Source organism: Pseudoliparis swirei, chromosome 4, assembly GCF_029220125.1.
Source record: "Pseudoliparis swirei isolate HS2019 ecotype Mariana Trench chromosome 4, NWPU_hadal_v1, whole genome shotgun sequence".
Taxonomy (NCBI): Eukaryota; Metazoa; Chordata; class Actinopteri; order Perciformes; family Liparidae; genus Pseudoliparis; species Pseudoliparis swirei.
The window spans coordinates 32,794,405-32,816,718 of record NC_079391.1 but is presented as its reverse complement, the minus strand read 5'-3'; the positions used below and the strand labels follow the sequence as shown (position 1 = coordinate 32,816,718).

Genomic DNA, 22,314 nt, shown 5'->3' with positions numbered 1-22,314 from the left:
GGAGGGGACAGATGGGGGAGGGAACAGGTAGAGGAGGGGACAGATGGGGGAGGGGACAGGTGAAGGAGGGGACAGGTAGAGGAGGGGACAGGTAGAGGAGGGGACAGGTGAAGGAGGGGACAGGTGGAGGAGGGAACAGGTAGAGGAGGGGACAGATGGGGGAGGGAACAGGTAGAGGAGGGGACAGATGGGGGAGGGAGGGGGCAGTGGGGGAGGGGACAGATAAGATAAGATAAGATATATACTTTATTAATCCACAAGGGGAAATTAGTTCTCTGCATTTAACCCATCCTTAGTTATTAAGGAGCAGTGGGCTGCAGTGATGCGCCCGGGAAGCAACTGGGGGTTCAGTGCCTTGCTCAAGGACACTTCGACTTGCAACAACTAATGGGGAGAGCCGGGATCGAACCGACAACCTTGAGGTTGCAGGACGACCCTCTTACCCCACTGAGCTACAGCCGCCCCCAGATGGGGGAGGGGACAGGTGAAGGAGGGGACAGGTGTGGGAGGGAGGGGGCAGTGGGGGAGTCTCGTTTGTCCCTTTTCAACACAAACGTCGGACCAGTGAGAGTTCTGGTGGACCCGGTTCACTTCACGCACATCTCCAGAACCGTCTTCAGCTGCTCCAGTTTGGACTTCTTCTCCTCGATCTCACAGTCGGTGTGCTGCCCGAGTTCCGCCAACAGCTGCCGCGTGATGTCCAGCACTTCCTGTTGAGGGGTCAGAGCAGCGCACGGTGAGCAGGGGGGGGGGGGGCACCACCCGCCTCCGTCAGACTCGTCGTTACCTGCAGCTGTTTGGGCTTCTTCAGCTTCAGTTTCCCAGTTTTGTTCCCTCCGTATTTCTCAAATAGATCAAAGAACCTGGAGGAAGAGAAGAAAGAGTCCAGATTAAACACACACACACACACACACACGTGTGTGTGTTAAATCAGCCTGCAGTAAAACATAAACCCAGAGGGAACCTACATGGGGTTACGGACTTCCATCTTCATCTTCTGTTTGGGCGTCCGGTCTCCGTGGCGGATGACGGCGATGACGCAACGCAGCTCCATCCTGACGAGCACAGAGTCACGCTAGAGGGGGCGGGGCTACAGGGTGACTGACAGGTCGACGCCAGAGACGGATATCTGGCGACGCTAAGCGTGACAAACATGGCGACTTCTGTTCGAACTCACGGCCGATGTTTGTGGTCGTCATGACTACGTCCACTTCTTCTACACAGCGAGTGGTTAGCACTCACACATCGCGCCGACAAACTAACCTTCTGAGTTCTGGGAGGTGACATTGATATTTTTGCCGTACTGTCCCTTTAAGAGCCGCCCCTCCCCCCACCAAACTGACTCACATGGTCCCCGAGGTGGTGGGCACGATGGGGATGTCCTCCGCCTCCGTCGGGATGGACCAGGGAATCTGGAACTGAGGAGCCAGCTCCCGCATCACGATGTTCCTGAGGAGCCAATGAAGAGACAGCGGCTCAGCGAGGGAACCGACCCGGGCGGGGCGGTGCGTTCATGAACATCGTTAAAAGACGAGGTACCCGAGGATCTTGGCGCAGTCGTCGTAATACTTCATCGAGTTCTTCACGAAGCTGAAGCCGTTGACGTCGCACACGTACGAGTGACCGCTGGCCCGGAGGAGGTCGAAGCCACAGACCGTTTGCTGGAGGAGACACAGGCATCAGTTGCTTCCTTTCTCCTCCTTCCTCCCTCTCCTCCCCCTCTTTCTCCTATTCCTCTTCCCTCTCCCCCCCTCCTCTTCCTCCCTCCCCCTACTTCTCCTTCCTCCTCCTCCTCTCCCCAACCTTCTTCTTATTTATTTCCTTCCTCCCCCCTCCTCCTCCTCTTCCTTCTCCTCTCTCTCCTCCCCCCCTCCTCCTCCTCCTATTCCCTCTCACCTCCTCCTTCCTCCCCACCCCCTTCTTCTTCTTCTTCCTCCTTCTTCTTTCTTTCCTTCCTTCCTCCTACTTCTTCGTGCCCCCTCCTCCTCTTCTTCCTTCCCCCCCCTCTCTCCTCCTACCCCCCTCCTCCCTCCCCCTAATTCTCCTCCCTCCACCCTCTTCTTCTTCTTTCTTTCCTTCCTTAATTCCTTCCTTCCTTCCCCCTCCTCCTCCTCACCTTGAATGCGAGGCAGACCTTGCGTGCCACCAGCTTCTCCATGGCGGAGAGCATGACGGGGTATCGGACCTCCTTCCCCTCGCTGTCCCGCTCCACCTTCCCGTCCAGAGCCGGGCTCTTCCGGGCCTCTGCGTGGGCGTAGTCGGGCCCCACCGTGTACACCTGAGGTCACATGACACACACATATATATATATATATTAGGGCTGTGAAACGAGAAAAAAAATTTAATCAGGTTAATCACAGGTTTCTGTGGATTAATCATGATTAATCACATACAGGACTGTCTCAGAAAATTAGAATATTGTGATGAAGTTCTTTATTTTCTGTAATGCAATTAAAAAAACAAAAATGTCATGCATTCTGGATTCATTACAAATCAACTGAAATATTGCAAGCCTTTTATTCTTTTAATATTGCTGATTATGGCTTACAGCTTAAGAAAACTCATATCCTATCTCTAAATATTAGAATATCATGAAAAAGTATACTAGTAGGGTATTAAACAAATCACTTGAATTGTCTAATTAACTCGAAACACCTGCAAGGGTTTCCTGAGCCTTGACAAACACTCAGCTGTTATAAATCTTTTTTTTTACTTGGTCTGAGGAAATATTAAAATTTTATGAGATAGGATTTTAGAGTTTTCTTAAGCTGTAAGCCATAATCAGCAATATTAAAAGAATAAAAGGCTTGCAATATTTCAGTTGATTTGTAATGAATCCAGAATGCATGACATTTTTGTTTTTTTAATTGCATTACAGAAAATAAAGAACTTTATCACAATATTCTAATTTTCTGAGACATTCCTGTATATACATTTATACCTTTTTTTCGTCCCAATGTGCGCGCACACGCCGGATCGGAGCTCTGCGGCGCGCGAGACGGAGATGGGAGTCGTGTTAACGCGACACGTAGAGACAGAATGACATGCTGCTGGAGAGACGACCAACAACAGACGTATTGGAAGCTCATTCTGCGCATGCGTTAAATGCGGTAAAAAAAAAAGAACTAATTAATCCTGTAATTTAATCATAACACGTTAACGCGTTATTTTTCACAGCACTAATATATATATATATATTAGGGCTGTCAATCGATTAAAAAAACGTAACTAATTAATCGCACATTTTGAAATTCATTAATCCCGATAAATCGCGATTAAAAGTTTTTCTTTTTAAAGACAAAACTTCACACAGAGCTGTGTTTTCAAAGAGGCTCCTACCTATAAAGTGCCAGCGAGGTATTTAATATCGTGGATGATAAATTGTTTCTTCAGTGAAACATCCAGATTAGTAAAAAAAATGAAGTATATTGAGACCCCATTGGTCCTGTCATCTTTAACACTGAACAGCAGAACCAGTGGCCTTGGTAACTGACTGACATTCACATATGTCACGTTAACCCTCTGGAGGCTCATTTTATAAATTTTACAAAAAAATTTAAATTCACCTTTTAAAGGCGTTTGCATGTGACACACCCCCACGTGTTATACATCAAACATTCCAGAACAATCTCAGCTCTCTATTCAATGAGGCTCATTGTCCTCCCGCCGTGTTCTCTGCTCTCTGACTGACAGGCTGCTATAGAGCCTCACCCGTGAGGTGGGAGGTCCTTTGTGATTTACTGAGTGTTCATTGGTTGTTTTTTTCCCAAAATGTTGACAGACAAACGGATTGACCAATCACGTTGAAGGTTTCGTGTGTCGAGTTCTTTCCGCGCCGCGTCACCCGACACATCGCCCCTCCGTTCCTCTGTGTGTCAGAGGGGGAGACAGGAGGAAGGAGGAGCAGGAGGAAACCCGACTGATTCATCCACGAGTTTAAACTGATTTATGCTCCTTATTTTCGCGGATAAATCATTGTTTTAAAAACGGAAACAGTGTTAAACCGTACTGCCGCGGTTTGACACTCGGTTTGAGTGTAAAAACTTCAACGAACACCGGAAGTAAACAAAGTTGCGTTAATTGCGTTAAAATATTTTAGTGCGTTAACGCGGCCAAATTAATCGCATAGATTAACGCGTTAACGCTGACAGCCCTAGTATATATACATATATGACACTCAATTATGCTCCATGAAGTGTCGTCTGTATTTCAGCCACATGACACAGTGACCAGGATTCTAAAAGCATCACTATATATCCCTCTGGATTCAAAATGGCGGGTTAAGCTCCTCCCACTTCCCAGCTCCTCCTCCCCTTTGCGTGGACACGCCCCTCTACCTTGACGTCCGTGCCGTCCGTGGGCATGAACTCCTCGTAGATGTAGGAGCCCGTCTTCCTCACGCTGGTCTCCGGCGAGTAGACGCTGCTCCGGCTGCCGATCTGCACACGGCGAGAGGAGGAGATATGAGGAGGAGTTACGAGGAGGAGTTACGAGGTGATATTAGGAGGAGTTATGAGGAGGAGTTATGAATGATGAGGTGATATTAGGAGGAGTTATGAGGAGGAGTTATGAGTTATAAGGAGGAGTTATGAATTATGAGGTGATATTAGGAGGAGTTATGAGGAGGAGGTGTTATGAGGAGGAGTTACGAGGTGTTATGGAAGGAGTTACGAGGAGGTGCCGGTTCCTGCTCGGTGTGTTTGAGGACATCATCAAGAGTAAAAAAAAAAAAGGGCTTCAAATTGTGATATTTAATTTTCTTTCTTGTAAATGATTTCTGGCGTTATAACCGTGTGTTGGAGCCTAAGCCCCGCCCACCAGGGGCTGGATGTCAGTTCCTCCTGATGGGCAGATAGAGCCTAAGCCCCGCCCACCAGGGGCTGGATGTCAGTTCCTCCTGATGGGCGGGTGGTGCCTAAGCCCCGCCCACCAGGGGGTGCGTGAGGCCGAGTTTCCTTCGCACCTTCCTGAAGAGCCGCTGGCTGCCCCCCCCCGCCGACGTGGGGTAGTAGATGTAGACGTTGTGGTCCTCGGCGCAGACGGGCTTCTCCACGAACGGCTTCTGGAACACCTCCCCGTTCACCTCCACGTGGTCCTCCCCCTCCACCAGGTTGCACGCTGGAGACAGGCGGGGCGTTCACTGACCCGTTTCACACATGGGAGATACGACTCGCGAACGCCACTGACCGTCGGGTTTATCCGGGTCTCGGTTCAGCACGGCGTAGCGCGGCAGGTCGATGCCCTCCTCCTGCAGGATGCGGTACACCTCCCTCCTAGACACACACACAGTGACACACACACAGTAACACATGAAACATACACACAGTAACACACACAGTAACATAACCAGTAACACACACAGTAACACATGAAACATACACACAGTAACACACACAGTAACACACACAGTAACATAACCAGTAACACACACACACACAGTAACACATGAAACATACACTGGGGGTCTCAATGTAAACCGGTGTGTGTGTGTGTGTGTGTGTGTGTGTGTGTGTGCACCTGTCCTGGATGTAGTACTGCATGTTCAGGTCGTTGAGGAGCAGAGGGTTCCTCAGCTTGGCGTAGCTCACAGCTTTATCCAGAGGGAACCCTGGAGAACACAAGGAGAACACGAGGAGAGCATGAGGAGAACATGAGGAGAACACGAGGAGAACATGAGGAGAACACAAGGAGAACATGAGGAGAACACGAGGAGAGCATGAGGAGAACATGAGGAGAGCATGAGGAGAACACAAGGAGAACACGAGGAGAACATGAGGAGAACAACATTCAGAAGAGTTGAGCTGGTGGAGAACATGAAGATAGAGGAGACATGTGTGTCTGTGTGCATGTGTGTGTGTGTGTCTGTGTGCGTGTCTGTGTCTGTGTGTGTGTGCGTGTGTGCGTGTGTGTGTGAATCACACAGGGTGGCTGTGAAGCGTCTAGTGCAGTAGTGCAGAAGTGCTTGTAGTTAGTGCATGCTGCATGTTGCAAGCTGCATGTTGCAAGCTGCATGCTGCATGCTGCATGCTGCATGCTGCCCTCTGCTTGCAACTCTCTGCTTTCAGCTACCGCCGCTGGCTAGCTCCCTCATTGGGGGTGAAAAGAGGAGCCGAGAGCGTAAGTCTCCTCTGCCAGTACATAGCCTCTCCACCACCAAGACTCCTGCAGTGCCTCCTCGTGGCCACACATGGTAACTGGGTACCCTGCGGTCCCAGGCTAAACTGCAGGGGATCTGGGAGCAGCAGTGGGCCCCAGAGATGCGGTGTGCAGGCCCACCACAAGGTGGACATGCCCTGGCACCCATCAACCACTGCCCCAGCTATGGGCAAATAGCCCCACTGCCTTGTGGGTTAGCCTCTTGAGGCAGGGCTAAGGGAGCAGACCCGACAGAAAAGCAATGCGCTGGCGGTGCGCAATAGGCGGGCCTAAACACAGCCAGGACCCGGCAGCCTCCTGCAGCCAGGATGGGGAACTGGTCGTCCTGGGCTCACCCATGCCATCAGATTTACCTCACCATGGCGAAGATAGTGCTACTGGGGATAGCGCGCCTCCAACGGCACTCTAAATAATCTCTTTGTGCAGGTATCCACCTCTGACCACGGTGAATACTCTGGATCCACATCTGGTTGAAGACTGGCGGCGTTGGGGCAACTGGCGACGGGAGCAGGTTTGAATAGACTGGGAGCTTCTAGTCAGAGCCCTGCACGTCAGCGGCACAGGGTATTGGTCGCTATCAGCTGGGACTGAGTGGCAGCTGATCTCGGCAGCACCCTGTGTGACTGAGCAGCCCCTATTTAGGGACCACACTGCTCACCTCAATCCGAGGAGGGGCCTAGAAAAGGTGGCCTAAAAAATGCCCACTCAACTCGCACCTGGACAGGCTACCGCACCTGTCGGGTCATTCCACTTCTGCGGTCGAAACAGAAGAAAAAAAACCCAAAACCTAAAACTGGCAACATGGAACGTAAGAACCCTCCTGGACTCCTATGGCAGAACCGAAAGACCTCACAGAAGAACAGCACTGATTGCGGCCGAGCTGAGGCGTTACAACATCGACATCGCCGCACTTTGCGAGACCAGGCTCCTTGATGAATCAGAATCAGAAACAGTTTTATTGCCAGGAATGTTCACACAAACGAGGATTTTTTTTTGGTGGAAGGTGCAACATTTGGACATGACAAACAAACAACAATCAACACGACAGAAAGACAACAAATAATGTGAGAGTGTTTGGGTGTGTGCTTCAAGTGGTGTGTTTTAGTTAAAAGTGTATGTTACGCGTGGCGTGTGTTTAAGTTAAAGTGCATGCAAATAAAGTGGCATGTGTGTGGAGGAGGCCTCAAGTTAAAGTGCATGTTAAAGTGACGTGTGTGGAGGAGGGAAGAAGAAGGAGGAGGGAGGAGGAGTGGGAGGAAGAGGGAGGAAGAGGAAGGAGCGGGAAGAAGGAGGAGAGAGGAAGGTGGAAGAAGAGGTGGTAGTCCTGGGGGTGACAGTCAGTCAGTCCCGGGTTCCATTGATGAGCCCGACTGCCGACGGGAAAAAGCTTTTGTTGTGGCGGGTGGACTTAGTCATGATGGACCGCAGCCTCCTCCCCGAGGGGAGGGACTCGAACAGGGAGTGTCCAGGGTGGGAGGGGTCAGCGACAATCTTTCTGGCCCGCTTCAGTGACCTGGAAGTGAACAGGACCTGGAGGGAAGGCAGATTGCAGCCGATAACCCTCTCGGCCGAGCGGATGATGCTCTGCAGCCTGCGCTTGTCTTTGGCTGTGGCTGCAGGGTGCCAGACGGTGATGGAGGAGCAGATGATGGACTCAACGATGGCCGTGTAGAATTGTACCATCATTCTCCCTGGCAGGTTGAATTTCCTCAGCTGCCTCAGGAAGAACATCCTCTGCTGGGCCTTCTTGGTGATGGAGCCGATGTTCAGCTCCCACTTGAGGTCCTGGGTGATGATGGAGCCCAGGAAGCGGAGGGACTCCACAGCGTCGACGGGGGAGTCACACAGGATGAGAGGGGCGGGTGGGGCTGCATTCCTCCTGAAATCCACAACCATCTCCACTGTCTTTAGAGCGTTGAGCTCCAGGTTGTTCTGGCTGCACCAGGTCACCAGGTGGTCAGTCTCCCACCTGTAGGCGGTCTCGGCCCCACCAGAGATGAGCCCAATGAGGGTGGTGTCATCCGCGAACTTTAGGAGCTTGACGGACTGGTGACTGGAGGTGCAGCTGTTGGTGTACAGGGACGCTGATAGAGGAAGGGTCCGGTTACACCTTCTTCTAGAAAGGCTATCCCCCAGGTGGACAACATCTGCACGGTGTGGGACTGGCCATCAAGAACACACTGCTACCAAGACTCACTGAAACACCTGTGGGCATCAGTGAAAGACTGATGACCCTCCGCATCCCCCTGGCGAAGAACCGCTTTGCTACACTTCTTAGTGTGTATGCGCCAACACTGCCATCCGACACTGAGGTTAAAGACTCATTCTATCAGTCACTGGATGAGGCTCTCCACCGGATCCCCAAGACCGACAAGATCCTCCTCCTTGGGGACTTCAATGCTCGTGTGGGGCAGAGTGACAGGATATGGAAAGGAGTGCTTGGCAGGCATGGTATTGGTCAGGCCAACTCAAATGGCATGAGATTACTTACTCTCTGCTCTGAGCACAACCTGACCATAACCAACACCATCTTCCAGCAAAAGACCAAATATAAAACATCATGGATGCACCCACGCTCTAAACATTGGCACCTGATTGACTATGTCATCGTGAGACGTTGTGACATCAAAGACGTTCTCATATGCTGGGCCATGAGAGGTGCAGAATGCTGGACAGACCACAGGATGATCGTGGCCAAAGTCCACATGAGCGTACGCCCCCTCATGCGGAAACGTGGGGTCAGTGGGAGACGCTTAGACTGTGCCCGTCTGAAGGATACCAGCACAAGAAATGAGTTCCGATGCTCCCTGGCTGAAAAACTTGAAGAGCTTGAACTCACCTTGAGAGGAGGGAATGACACAGACCAGCAGTGGACCGCTATCAGCTCAGCCCTTCATGAAGCAGCAGCCCACACAATCGGCTATAAGACCAAAAACCACCAGGACTGGTTTGACAATAACTCAGACACCATCCGTAACTCACTGAACGTCATGCACAAAGCACACCAGGCAACCCTGAAAAACCCCTCATTGAGCACCGCCAGACAGCAATGGCAGAGGGCGAGGCGTGAAGTGCAAAAGACCCAACGGACAATGCAAAACAAGTGGTGGACAGAGAAGGCACAGGAAATCCAATCTTTCGCTGATAGAAATGATATGCATAACTTTTACAATGCAGTCAAATCTATCTACGGCCCAACAAACCACTGCATCACTCCTGTTAAAACCGCAGATGGGCTCAGAGTCCTAAAAGACCAGAGCAGTATACTGGAGAGGTGGGCTGAACATTTTAATACCCTGCTTAATCAGGACTCTAAAGCAGACCGCACCATCCTGGATCAACTGCCTGAACTTCCACCGATTGACAACCTTAACCAACCCCCGACCTTCCTGGAGGTCCTGTCAGCCGTCCGCTCTCTGAAGAACAACAAGTCTCCTGGCATGGACAATATCCCTGCGGAGCTGCTTCAACAGGGTGGTTACCTCTGTACAAGAGCGCTACATCAACACATCACTAAAGTATGGGCTGATGAAAACATCCCACAGCAATGGAGAGATGCCAAAATTGTCACTATATATAAAAACAAAGGTGACAAGACCATCTGTGGCAACCACAGGGGGACAGCACTCCTTGCTGTTGCTGGTAAGGTCCTGGCCAAGGTGCTGCTGCAGAGGCTACTCAACAACATCACAGAGGCATTGCTCCCAGAATCACAGTGTGGCTTTAGGAAGAACAGGAGTACAGTCGACATGGTCTTCACAGCCCGGCAGCTTCAGGAAAAGTGCAGGGAGCAACATCAAGACCTGTTTATGGCTTTTGTCGACCTCTCCAAAGCCTTCGACACTGCAGAGAGACCTACTGTGGGACATCCTGCTCCGCTTTGGATGCCCTAACAAGTTTGTCAACATCCTCCGACAGTTTCATGATGGTATGAATGCTAGGGTGACAATAGGAGGACAAGAGTCTGCCTCCTTCCCTGTGTGCACAGGGGTCAGGCAGGGGTGTGTACTAGCACCAGTGCTCTTTAACATCTTCCTCCTCTGCGTCACCCAGCTTCTCCATAAGGAAATTGAGGACAACAGCGGGGTGACAGTAGTCTATAGGCTCGATGGCAACCTCTTTAACATCAGGAGGCTGCAAGCAACCACCAAGCTGCACAGAGTGAGGGTCCTTGAGCTGCAGTATGCAGATGACTGCGCTCTGGTGGCTCACACTCCACAAGACCTCCAGGCTGTCCTGGATGCAGCTGTGAAGGCTTACAGCAGGATGGGGCTGACCATCAACATCACCAAAACAGAGGTAGTCTGTCAGTGGAGCACCAGCATCCCACCCACGCCACCCATCTTCAGCATCAATGATAAGCATCTGTCTGTAGTACCATCATTCAAATACCTCGGGAGTATCCTCTCTGAGGACAATAACATCGACAATGAGGTCCAGAACAGAATCAAACAAGCATCAGCTGCCTTTGGGAGACTCAGGCGCCGGGTCTTTCAAAACAAGAACTTATATCTCCATACACAAATCTCTGTGTATCAAGCAGTGTGCATCACCACCCTCCTGTACAGTTGTGAAGCCTGGGTCACTTACAGCCGCCATGTTACATTACATTACATGTCATTTAGCAGACGCTTTTATCCAAAGCGACTTACAATAAGTGCATTTCAACCTAGAGTACAAACTAAGAACAACAAGAATACAGGAAGTAACATTTCCTCAACATAGTCGAACTACAAAAGTACCATAAGTAAGTGCTATCTAAGTGCCACTGAAGTGCTAATCTGTGTTTTAATCCAGATATAGTCGGAAAAGGTGTGTTTTCAGTCTCCGACGGAAGATGTAGAGACTTTCTGCTGTCCTGATGTCAGTGGGAGCTCGTTCCACCACTGAGGAGCCAGGACAGCAAACAGTCTGGATGTAGAGTGATTAGCTCGAGGTGCAGTAGTCACAAGTCGATTGGCTGTTGCAGAGCGGAGCGAACGTGCAGGGGTGTACGGTGTGACCATATCCCGGATGTAGACGGGGCCCGATCCGTCTAGAGCACGGTACGCCAGGACCAGTGTTTTGAAGCGGATGCGAGCAGCCACCGGTAACCAGTGGAGAGGCGGAGGAGCGGAGTGGTGTGGGCTAATTTCGGGTGGCTGAAGACCAGTCGAGCTGCTGCATTCTGGATGAGCTGCAGGGTCGGATGGCCTTAGCAGGTAGACCAGCCAGGAGGCGTTGCAGTAGTCGAGGCGTGAAATGACCAGAGCCTGGATCAGAACCTGCGCCGCCTTCTGAGTAAGAAGAGGACGTATTCTCCTGATGTTGTGCAGCATGTACCTACAGGAACGCGTCGTCAGCGATGTTGGCCGTCAGGGAGAGTTGACTGTCGAGTGTCACCCCGAGGTTCCTGGCAGTCCGGGTAGGGGCCAACACAGAGCTGGTGAAGGTGGTAGTCAGGTCGTGGGTGGGGAGCCTTTCCTGGAAGGAATAGTAGCTCAGTCTTGTCAGGGTTGATCTTCAGGTGGTGAGCAGACATCCACTGAGAGATGTCAGTCAGACAGGCAGAGATTCGTGCCGCCACCCGTGTTTCGGACGGTGGAAACGAGAAGATCAGTTGGGTGTCATCAGCATAGCTATGGTAGGAGAAGCCATGCGAGCGAATGACAGAGCCGAGAGAATTTGTGTACAGAGAGAAGAGGAGGGGACCCAGGACGGAGCCTTGAGGAACCCCAGTAGTGAGAGGACAAGGATCAGACACAGATCCTCTCCAAGTTACCCGGTAGGTGCGGTCTTTAAGGTAGGAAGAGAAAAGAGCGAGTGCAGTGCCTGAGATCCCCAGGTCCTGAAGAGAAGAGATCAGGATCTGGTGGTTCACGGTGTCAAATGCTGCAGAAAGGTCGAGAAGGATAAGGACAGAGGAGAGATTGGCTGCTCTAGCAGTGTGAAGCTGCTCAGAGACAGCAAGGAGGGCCGTCTCTGTCGAGTGGCCGGCCTTGAATCCAGACTGGTGAGGGTCAAGAAGGTTGTTACTGTGGAGATAGGAGGACACTTGGCTCAAGATAGCTCGCTCCAGAGTTTTGGAGAGAAAAGGAAGAAGAGAGACCGGTCTGTAGTTGCTGACTTCAGACGGGTCGAGCGTGGGTTTCTTCAGGAGAGGGTTGACTCTCGCCTCCTTCAGAGAGTTAGGAAACAGCCAGTTGAGAGGAGCTGTTAATAAGATGGGTGAGGAAGGTCAGAAGGTCAGGAGCAATAGCCTGGAGAATGGGAGACGGACGGGGTCAAGGGCGCAGGTGGTCGGTCGGGCGGAGGTCACCAAGCTAAGAACTTGATTGGGAGACAAGGGGTGAAAGAGGAAAGAGAGGGGGATGAAGAAGTTAGTGTTGGTGAGGTGATAGAAGATGGATTTGTAAAGGAGGAGCGTATGTCGTCTATCTTGTTTGTAAAGTAGTCGACAAAGTGGCTCGGCAAAAGGGTGGAAGGAGGAGGGGACAGGGGATCAAGGAGGTTGGAAAAGATAGAGAAGAGTTTTTGGGGTTAGAGAAGGAAGACTGAATTTTGGTCAGGTAGAACGAGCTTTTGGCTGCAGAGATAGAGGAAGAGAAGGAGGAGAGGAGAGATTGATAGAAGAGCAAGTCTTCCGCTTGATTCGATTTCGCCATTTTCTTTCCGCCGCAGGGTGGCTCTCTCGGCGCACCGAGTCCGACAACCACGGAGCCGGAGAGGATTTCAACCGTCGTGTCTTAAAAGGACAAAGAGAATCAAGAGATGAAGACAGGGAAGAGAGGAGAGTGTCTGCGGCAGAGTTAGGATGCATGAGTGAGAAGCAGTCAGTTGAGGGGAGAGCAGATAGGACAGAGGAGGCAAGAGAGGAGGGACAGAGGGTGCGAATGTTGCGGCGTACAGGTGCAGAGTCTGTAGATATGGGTGGGTTGTCAGTACCAGAGAGCGAGAGAGAGTAAGAGATGAAGAAGTGGTCAGAGACATGGAGAGGAGTCACAGTGAGGTTAGAGGTAGAGCAGTTTCTTGTGAAAATGTAGTCAAGGTGGTTGCCGGCTTTGTGAGTAGGAGCGGAGGGACTGAGTGAGAGGTTAAAGGAAGACAATAAGAGTAAGAGATCACATGACTTCTCTGTCTGGATGTTAAAGTCACCCAGAATGATGAGCGGGGGCCGTGTTCATGAAGTTCGATAGGGAGGACGTCTAGCTCGTCCAAGAAATCTCCCAAAGAACCAGGGGACGGTGAGAACAACAATGTGAAGTTGGACCGGATGAGTAACGGTCACCGCATGAAACTCAAAAGTCAGTGGGATAAAGAGTGGAAGCCGGTAGGGACAGAAACACCATGTGGGTGAGATGAGTAAACCTGTACCTCCACCCCGACCAGAGGGTCTGGGTGTGTGGCTAAAGGAGAAGGCAGAGGAGAGAGCAGCCGGGTAGACGTGTTGTCTACTGTGATCCAGGTCTCAGTGAGAGCCAGGAAGTCAAGCGACTGCTCCACAGCAAAGCCAGAGATGAAGTCGGCCTTGCGGTTGGCTGACTGACAGTTCCAGAGGCCTCCTGTGACCAGGTGCTGGGTGTGAGTAGAACGGGTAGGAAGGATAACAGAGGAGGGGTTCCGGTACATGAATGAGCGAGTCCTATAGTAACTACAAGTAGAGATACGCACAGGTATGGAAAAGACACACATATTCACAAAATGGGGAAATACTCATCCACCCCGAAGACTCCAACGGAAGACTCCTATGTCTTTGTCCTCCGAGTCTTGACTCCAACGGAAGACTCCTATGTCTTTGTCCTCCGAGTCTTGACTCCAACGGAAGACTCCTATGTCTTTGTCCTCCGAGTCTTGACTCCAACGGAAGACTCCTATGTCTTTGTCCTCGAGTCTTGACTCCAACGGAAGACTCCTATGTCTTTGTCCTCCGAGTCTTGACTCCAACGGAAGACTCCTATGTCTTTGTCCTCCGAGTCTTGACTCCAACGGAAGACTCCTATGTCTTTGTCCTCCGAGTCTTGACTCCAACGGAAGACTCCTATGTCTTTGTCCTCCGAGTCTTGACTCCAACGGAAGACTCCTATGTCTTTGTCCTCCGAGTCTTGACTCCAACGGAAGACTCCTATGTCTTTGTCCTCCGAGTCTTCGTCCGATGAGTCACACTGACGCTACAGCTGACGCGAAAAACCCCACCCGGTTATGAGCCCAAGTTAGTGCCAATTACCTCCAGCCGCGTTGACACCGCCCCTTGGCTTTTGGTATTCAAATGACACTCAATAGAAACCAGGTGACGATCGCTCGTCCAATCAGTGAAGATTCAGGTGTCGGAACACAGGACACACCTCTCTACCAAAACAACTCCTTAAAACAGGACAGACTAACAATCTAGCAGCTTTAATCAACAAATACAACAGTAACTTTAGCAGATAAAACTAGTTTAAAGAAGATACTTAGCAGGATCCAAGTAGTCAGTAGTCTCGCCTCACAGGTAGAAAATGCACATGTGAAGTCCCTGGAGCATTTTCACATCCGCTGTCTCCAGCGAATGCTAGGAATCACTTGGCGTGACCGAGTGCCACACACCGAGATCCTCAGGAGAGCAGGCTGTAGGAGCATGGAGGCCACCATCACCACTACCAGCTACGATGGCTGGGGCACGTTATAAGGATGCCCCTCAATCGGCTGCCTCACAAAGTGCTGTATGGCCAGCTCGCTCTGCTGGAGGGCAGAAGAAGCGCTATAAAGACCAGATAAAAACAGCGCTAAAGAAATGTAAAATCAGACCAGGGGACCTGGAGGGCTTGGCTGCTGACCGTAACACCTGGCGTCAGATGTGCCAAGACGGGACCACAGCACTGGAGGAGGACAGGACAGCCAGGAGGCAGGAAAGAAGGCATACAAGAAAAACAACCAAGGTTGCCAGGACCACCACTACTACATACGCATGTCCCACCTGCCACAAGACCTGTGGATCCAGGATAGGACTATACAGCCACCAGAAAACTCACCGCTGAAAGTCAGAAGTGGACGTCATCATCGGCTTCGATGGACAACTACAAGCAAGCAAGCAAGTGTGCGTGTGTGTGTGCATGTGCCTGTGTGTGCGTGTGTGTGTGTGTGTGCATGTGCCTGTGTGTGCGTCTGTGTGCGTGTGTGTCTGTGTGTGTGTGCGTGCCTGTGTGTGTGTGTGTCTGTGTGCGTGTGTGTGTGTGCGTGTGTGCGTGTGTGTGTCTGTGTGTGCGTACCCTTGGAGTGGAAGGAGATGAGGCAGTCACACAGCGGCCACCGGTCCACCGGCTCGTTGAGGATGGCGTCCTCGGGGAAGATCACCACGGTGATGAACTCAAACCTGCACAGCCGCTCCAGGATCTGGGTCATGGGCTTGGACTTGGACTTCTTCATCATGCAGCAGATCCCCACCACGATCTGTCGCTCCGGCAGCTGGGGGGGGGGGGGGGGGAGAGAGAGAGGAAGTCCTTGAACATCTCCAATTTCATCAACACCCGTCCTTCACCCTCTGAACCGTGAAAAAAAGCCTGTTTTACTTTTAAATAACCACCTAAACTCCTAAACTTCATCATCATTTATCAGAGCCAGAAGCTTTACAACTTTCAGAAGGTCTTTGAAGGCATCATGTGTGAAGAACAGCTTAAAGTTGTGATATTTAAATCGAGAACATTTAGCTCTACATGTCTCATTTAAATTGTTAAATATAAACTGAAAAAACATTAAATTGTCCTCACGTAAAAATTATGTTTTAAGAATTTATTCTTTTGACAAAATCTGGCAAACGACATAATCTTATATATATACATATATATTTATTTATGTATGTATATATATATTTGTATGTATATATATATATATTGTATGTATATATGTATGTATATATCTATGTTTATATATATATACACACACAAATATATATACACATACATCTACACATAAATATATTTATATATATACGTATATCTATTTATGTATGTATATATTTATTTATATATATTTGTATGTACAGTATATATATATACATGTATGTATATATATATTTATGTATATTTATATATATATATTTATGTATGTATATATATATGTATCTATATGTTTATATATATATACACACAAATATATATATATACACATACATATACACAAATATATTTATATATTTATTTATATATATTTGTATGTACAGTATATATATGTATGTATATATAAATATATATATATATAAGATTACGTCATTTGCCAGATTTTGTAAAGAAAATAAAAATAAGAAAGAGGTTCAACCTGCATGACTTCATCTCTATGGAAACATGTGACGGGGGTTCATAGGGTCAAAGGTCATTGTGCGCGGTGATTATGGGATGTGCCGTGGACCCACCGAGTCCGTGTCCTCGTCGTCCTCGTACAGCTCCATGTCCGTCCTCATGCTGTCCTCCAGGGACTCGCTCTCATCGTCCTCGCAGCCCACGAAGAATCTGGGAGCGCCGCGCCGGCTCTCGCCCGGGCTGCTGGGCTCTGACATCACAGTCCCCCGCGGCCGCCCTCAGGGTCCCGCCGCGGCATCGGATGCCAAAACACGCCGCCGCCGCCGGGGAGGGCGCCAGGCCTGAAGGGAAGGGGTCGGAAGGAAGAGGGAGGCAGAAGGAGACAGAGGCGGGGTGGGGGGCGGGGCTAGAACCTCCGAGGTCACGTGAGAGATGGCGGCGGTGGCGAGTCCCCTGTGACGACGCCGTGATGATTCTTTACTCGGGGGATTCACCTCTCGGGAGGCCGGTCCTCCATCGGCGTGACGGTGTCCTGCGAGAGAGAGGAGACGCTCAGAGACCTGTCAATCACCTGTAGCCCCGCCCCTAAAGCGTCCCCCGCTTCATGGTCTGTGTGACTCTAAACGACCATAAAGTATAAAAGATGACATCATGCTGTATAGAAGAAGACTGGAAACTAGAGACTGAGACATAAACTCATGTTTACAATGTTTACTGAGGGAATACATCAAGAGAAGTAGTCACTATATAGACTTCTATACAACCAGAGTCGCCCCCTGGTGGTCAGGAGAGAGAATGCAGCTTTAACACATGAAGCATATACTTCTATACAACCAGAGGAGTCGCCCCCTGGTGGTCAGGAGAGAGAATGCAGCTTTAACACATGAAGCATAGACTTCTATACAACCAGAGGAGGGCCTTTTCCTAAACTGGCCGGGATCTGAAACTTAAAATGATAAACACCGCCTCAAGTTGTAACCAGTAAAGCTCTTCATTCATAATTTTCTCCTCATTAACGTGTGAGACGGTCAGACGATGAATTCCTGAGTTTGGGCCAGAGACCTGCTGTGAGGCCACGGTGACCTTTGACCAATCTCGTCTTATCAGCGTGACCTTGAGTCGGGTGGACTGCCCCTCCGGATGTAGCTGAGATAACACACTTACAACCACAGTGAGCTACTACTCCATGAAAGATGTTTTGAGAACAGGTGTGTGTGTGTGTGTGTGTGTGTGTGTGTGTGTGTAATGAGGTTTGAAAGTGAGATGGGACACATTTCAATCGACACAGATAATGTGTACGTATATATATATATATGAATATATGTATATATATATATATAAATAAAAAGGGGGGGCCAAGCAATTAGGAGGGAAGAGAATAAAGTAAACTCTTGACGTCATGTGATGAATTTCTTCTGGTTTCATTCAGTTCTTTGTACCAAAAGATTAAAACATTAAAAACATCCAAATTAAATATGAATGAAGAAGTTGGCGCTCTCTTTATGCATTCTTATAAAAGCAGAAACGTCCGTGTGCGTGGGTAATGTTTATCTCCATCAACTGCAGCACAGACCGCTCCGGGCATCGGACCCCCGGACCCCCGGGCATCGGACCCCAGGGCATCGGACCCCCGGGCATCGGACCCCCGGGCATCGGACCCCCGGCATCGGACCCCCGGGCATCGGACCCCAGGGCATCGGACCCCCGGGCATCGGACCCCCGGACCCCTGGGCATCGGACCCCAGGGCATCGGACCCCCGGGCATCGGACCCCCGGACCCCCGGCATCGGACCCCCGGGCATCGGACCCCAGGGCATCGGACCCCCGGGCATCGGACCCCCGGACCCCCGGGCATCGGGCCCCGGGCCGCACCCGGTCACCACTGAACAGACCAGCCGCTCGTTAGGCCGCCAGGACCAATCGGAAGCGCTTCTCACCCCGTGGTTAAGACGGTGCTGAAGACGGGTCCACGCGAGAGGAAGAACACCCAACGGGCCGGAGCCTCCTGGACCTCAAGGAAACACAAAGGAGTCACCGCAGGGTCCTGAAGGCCACACGGGGGTTCACAAGAGGAGAGCATGAACGCAGCACCGAGAAGAAGATATCCGTCTCGGTTATGAAGTAAAAAATGTAAAACATTGTGTTTTCTTTTGTTTATTGCAAGAAAGCAAATCGTCTGTTTAGCTTCGGAACTTTGGGCCAATTTTAGAGGAAATAAATTTGCCATTTTATGAACAATTAACTCAAGAAAATAATAATAAATAAGACGTAAGTCGCCTGGCGGGAAAAACAAAACAATTTCCACGAAGAACCTGAGAAGTGACGTTTCCTTCCTGTCCTCCGTGTAATGAACGGAGGACAGGAAGATGTAGAAATCAGACGCCAACACAAACGTTAAAGCGGTTATCGGCCCGCTGCGTCGCCCTCGTCCCTTTACAGTGAAGAGGAAGAGATCCTGCGGCCGCTTCACATTAGAACGTCTCCGTTGGAGCTCAGACGTTTATATTCTCTCTCCCAGCGAGATGATTTAAATAGACTCTTTCCACGCCCGAGTGGATTAGTGTTTCACAGCTCCAGATAATCTCTTCTTCTACACCTGCTCCCCACTGAGGTCATGGCCCCCTCCCCCCACAAGACACACACAGGCAGAATTTAACAGTGCATAATGCATTAAAATGACGATTGTTGCCTCGAGTTATTAATCGCTCTGTCAATAAAAGAGCCCCAAAGAGACGCCTTAAACATATAAAAATGTGCATAAATAACCTTCAAGACATAACATTTTGTCTTCTATAAAAAAAGAGATGAGATGCATCTGTGACAGTCGAGGTGGTTTAATAAAAGCTGCTATAAATAATATAATAATAAAGGTATATCATGTGACAATACGGTAAAACTCTGGTGGGAGTGAACTGATCATCTCACAGATATTAATATTAATAATAATAATCACCACCGGAGGTTCTGGATCTTTATTGCACCACTTTAAAAATCAGAAACGGGATGTTTTTTTAAATCTCACACATCAGTATCACACAGCCTTGTTGACTTTATTAAAAGGAGGGAGAGGTCTAAATATATGTTTTGGGGTCGCCATGCTGTCCATTTGGAATAATTCAGCGTTTCACCCCCAAAACTTTACACCTTGCTTCAGGGCTGCAATGTAATGTATTAAAGTTAAATATGAATTAATTTAAATCATCTGCACGTGTACGGCAGCAACTGTAGATGTCATGTGTTATTAAATTATGTGATTGTGGAAAAACCATCCGTCCCAAAACAGATGACAACCTCAAAAACTGAAACCATCACATTGGACCAAGAGAAGCAGGAAGTCCACACAAATGAGGAGCTGGAACTTGGGAATGTTTCACAGGATTGCTTCAAAATAAATAAAATGAAACGAGGAATCTATTAAAAACAGCCAACGCTGTATTGGCTAATCGTCCAATCGGTTAAAATAAATAGTTACGAAGTTATTAGCTTTTATTTGAGTGCATTTAAAATATTCTGCACAGCCCTCCTGTGCAGAATATTTTAAATGCACTCAAATAAAAGCTTAATAAATGAATACATCTTTATTATCTCAATAAGGATTAAGCACCTGCAGTATAAAAAGTATGAGCATTTATTTACACGACTTCTGATTAATACAACTTTTTGTTACACACTGGTGAAAAAATAAATAGATTATAGCTGAAATAATATCTGAAAATAGGACACAAGGCGCGTTATTAAAACTGAAGAATAAAAATAGTCCCCAACGCGGATGTTTTTCACGTAAAACCTGCATCACAGGTCGTCGCGAGCGTTTCAGTCCACTTTACGTGTAACTTAGCAACCGACGTTGGGGTCGAGAAAATGGACTGACGTCGGTATGTTAGGGACGTCGACCCCAATATTTAAACAATTAATAGTCATAATAGTATTTATATTCATATATATAACGAACCTGTAAACACGTCACCCGTTAAACACATGCAGCAGCCAGCTCGCTGAGCTTCTGCCCGGCCGGTGTTACGGTTTAACAGGAGACCGTGTTAACTGGTGACTTTCAACAAGTAGCTGCCCTTGCGAATGCCGCATTGTATAAATTGTACATGATCTGTAACTATATACATTTATATATATATATACACGATGTGTGAGAGGGTTTGCCACAGCGACGCGTCACTAGCTAGGACCGTTACGTGTCGAAAGTCTCCAGTTTACACGGTCGCCTGTTAAATCGTAACACCGGGTCTTCAACGTAAACTAGGCCATTTTGTCCGCGTTTTGAAGCCAGACGCCGAACCGTCCGCGCGCTCAAAACCGTTACCGGCGCGTGTCAAGGAAATGCTCCGTTAAATGGTGAACTCACAGTGAAGCTGGGCGGTTTGTGTCGCCGCCATCGGCTCGCTTCCCTTCACTCTTGACAGTTTGCGTGTGAAACCAATCTTTCTCTTTTTCTTCTTCTTTTCCTCCCAGTTTGACGCGTGGGTGACGGACGTCTGTAACAGCCAATGGGAGAGGAGAGGAGAGAATTGTAAGGGGGCGTGACACGCACGAGCCAATAAACAACGAGCACGCTGGCGCCCTCTAGCGTTGAAACTTGGGCAATAACTAGTTTTCAGGAATAAACTTTACAATTACATTAATTTGCCACCTACAGATTTTTCCGTACAACTTTTGTACCACTTTAAAAACTTTATCAGAGGCCTTTTTCTTATATTTTGTGCATATATTATATTGTAAATGTTCCTATTTGATATGATTTCGCTTGACTGTTGCCCAGTTTAATGTTAAGCACCAAAACAAAGAGACACATTTCTTGTTTGTGCAAACATACTAAATTAAAATGACTGATTCTATCGTAAATAACTTCTATCGTGCACAATCAAGCGTCAACGTGGAATTAAAAGGCACCAAAAGCAACATGCCTCAGAAGGTAGTCATGAAAACGTGGTCATAGAAAAGAACAAAACGTTCTTTTCAAGCATCTGCAGAAAAATGTTGAGGTTCATTGAGAGAAGTTTAGAAATAACTGAAGAGTAATTTGTTGTTTAAAGTCAGCAGATTGACCTTCACATAGTTTCCAGGGATGACGGGTGAGTTTCATCTGCAGCAGATAAAAGATGCAACAGTTTATTTAGATTTTTTAATCAATTTTTGGGATCAAGAAGCCTCAATCTGTCTCTCTGTTTCTCTCTGACACATACTATTAGTGATACTGAAAGATAAACAATAAATGTGCTCCCTCCCACTTATAAATGCAGCAGAGACTGAATCACTGAACCTGGTCTGAAGATCCGTAGACCCCCTTTAGGGGATTTGCTTGCTCTCAGGATCCAGTCCGAAGGCCTTCACACAACAGGGGGCGGGGCTTCATGTGTGAGATTGATTTACACACTGAAAAAAATGTTATGTTGGAATTACTCCAAAAAAAATTAGGTAAGTGATTGCAAGAAATAAAATCATCTAAATCCAGACATATTTTTTAAGTTGATTGTACGAATTATTTTCAACTAATTTCAGCCTAATTATATTTATATTTTCTGCTCAACGATTTTGATTAGAGTTAACTCAATTATATTAAGAAATTCCAACTAAACCCATTGGGGTTAAGTAACTATCATAAAAAAATATGCTTATATGCAAATCAATTTAATGTTTACATTTTTACATACTAAAATTAAGTTTAATTGCACGTCAATATATTTTTATGAACTGTTATAATTCTCACAGGCGACAAAAAACAGAATATGTTTGTTGGGTCTTTTTTACTTTACTTTCTTTTTTGTTGTACCTTTGTGAAGTGGCTGTCTGATGTTAAGTTCTTATGTGTATTTTACCTCCAGGTATTTGATTGTGTCCGCCACAGAAAGATTAATATTGATTATTTTTATGATCTGGTTCGATTTCACTTTGT

The 22,314-nt window shown here is 48.4% G+C and overlaps 1 protein-coding gene across 8 annotated transcripts in view; it reads right to left on the bottom strand.

Annotated features, from left to right (window-relative positions):
• ppip5k1a (diphosphoinositol pentakisphosphate kinase 1a) overlaps positions 1–20,874 on the bottom strand; it is a 35,544-nt gene extending 14,670 nt beyond the window's left edge. For 4 of the 8 annotated variants that reach the window (XM_056413251.1, XM_056413254.1, XM_056413257.1 and 1 more), the window contains exons 1-13: positions 20,767–20,874; positions 16,520–16,938; positions 15,381–15,576; positions 5,518–5,608; positions 5,188–5,273; positions 4,964–5,118; positions 4,338–4,439; positions 2,117–2,278; positions 1,540–1,661; positions 1,348–1,449; positions 969–1,055; positions 788–863; positions 601–710 (exon numbers count right to left, since the gene is read on the bottom strand). In XM_056413251.1, coding sequence (XP_056269226.1) covers positions 601–710; positions 788–863; positions 969–1,055; positions 1,348–1,449; positions 1,540–1,661; positions 2,117–2,278; positions 4,338–4,439; positions 4,964–5,118; positions 5,188–5,273; positions 5,518–5,608; positions 15,381–15,576; positions 16,520–16,663 — 1,433 coding nt within the window. In that variant the 5' untranslated portion in view covers positions 16,664–16,938; positions 20,767–20,874. Of the gene's footprint in view, positions 1–600; positions 711–787; positions 864–968; positions 1,056–1,347; positions 1,450–1,539; positions 1,662–2,116; positions 2,279–4,337; positions 4,440–4,963; positions 5,119–5,187; positions 5,274–5,517; positions 5,609–15,380; positions 15,577–16,519; positions 16,939–18,343; positions 18,412–20,766 lie in introns of all 8 variants that reach the window. The other 4 variants (XM_056413255.1, XM_056413258.1, XM_056413259.1 and 1 more) reach the window with 2 other exon arrangements.
• Positions 20,875–22,314: the final 1,440 nt, after the last annotated feature.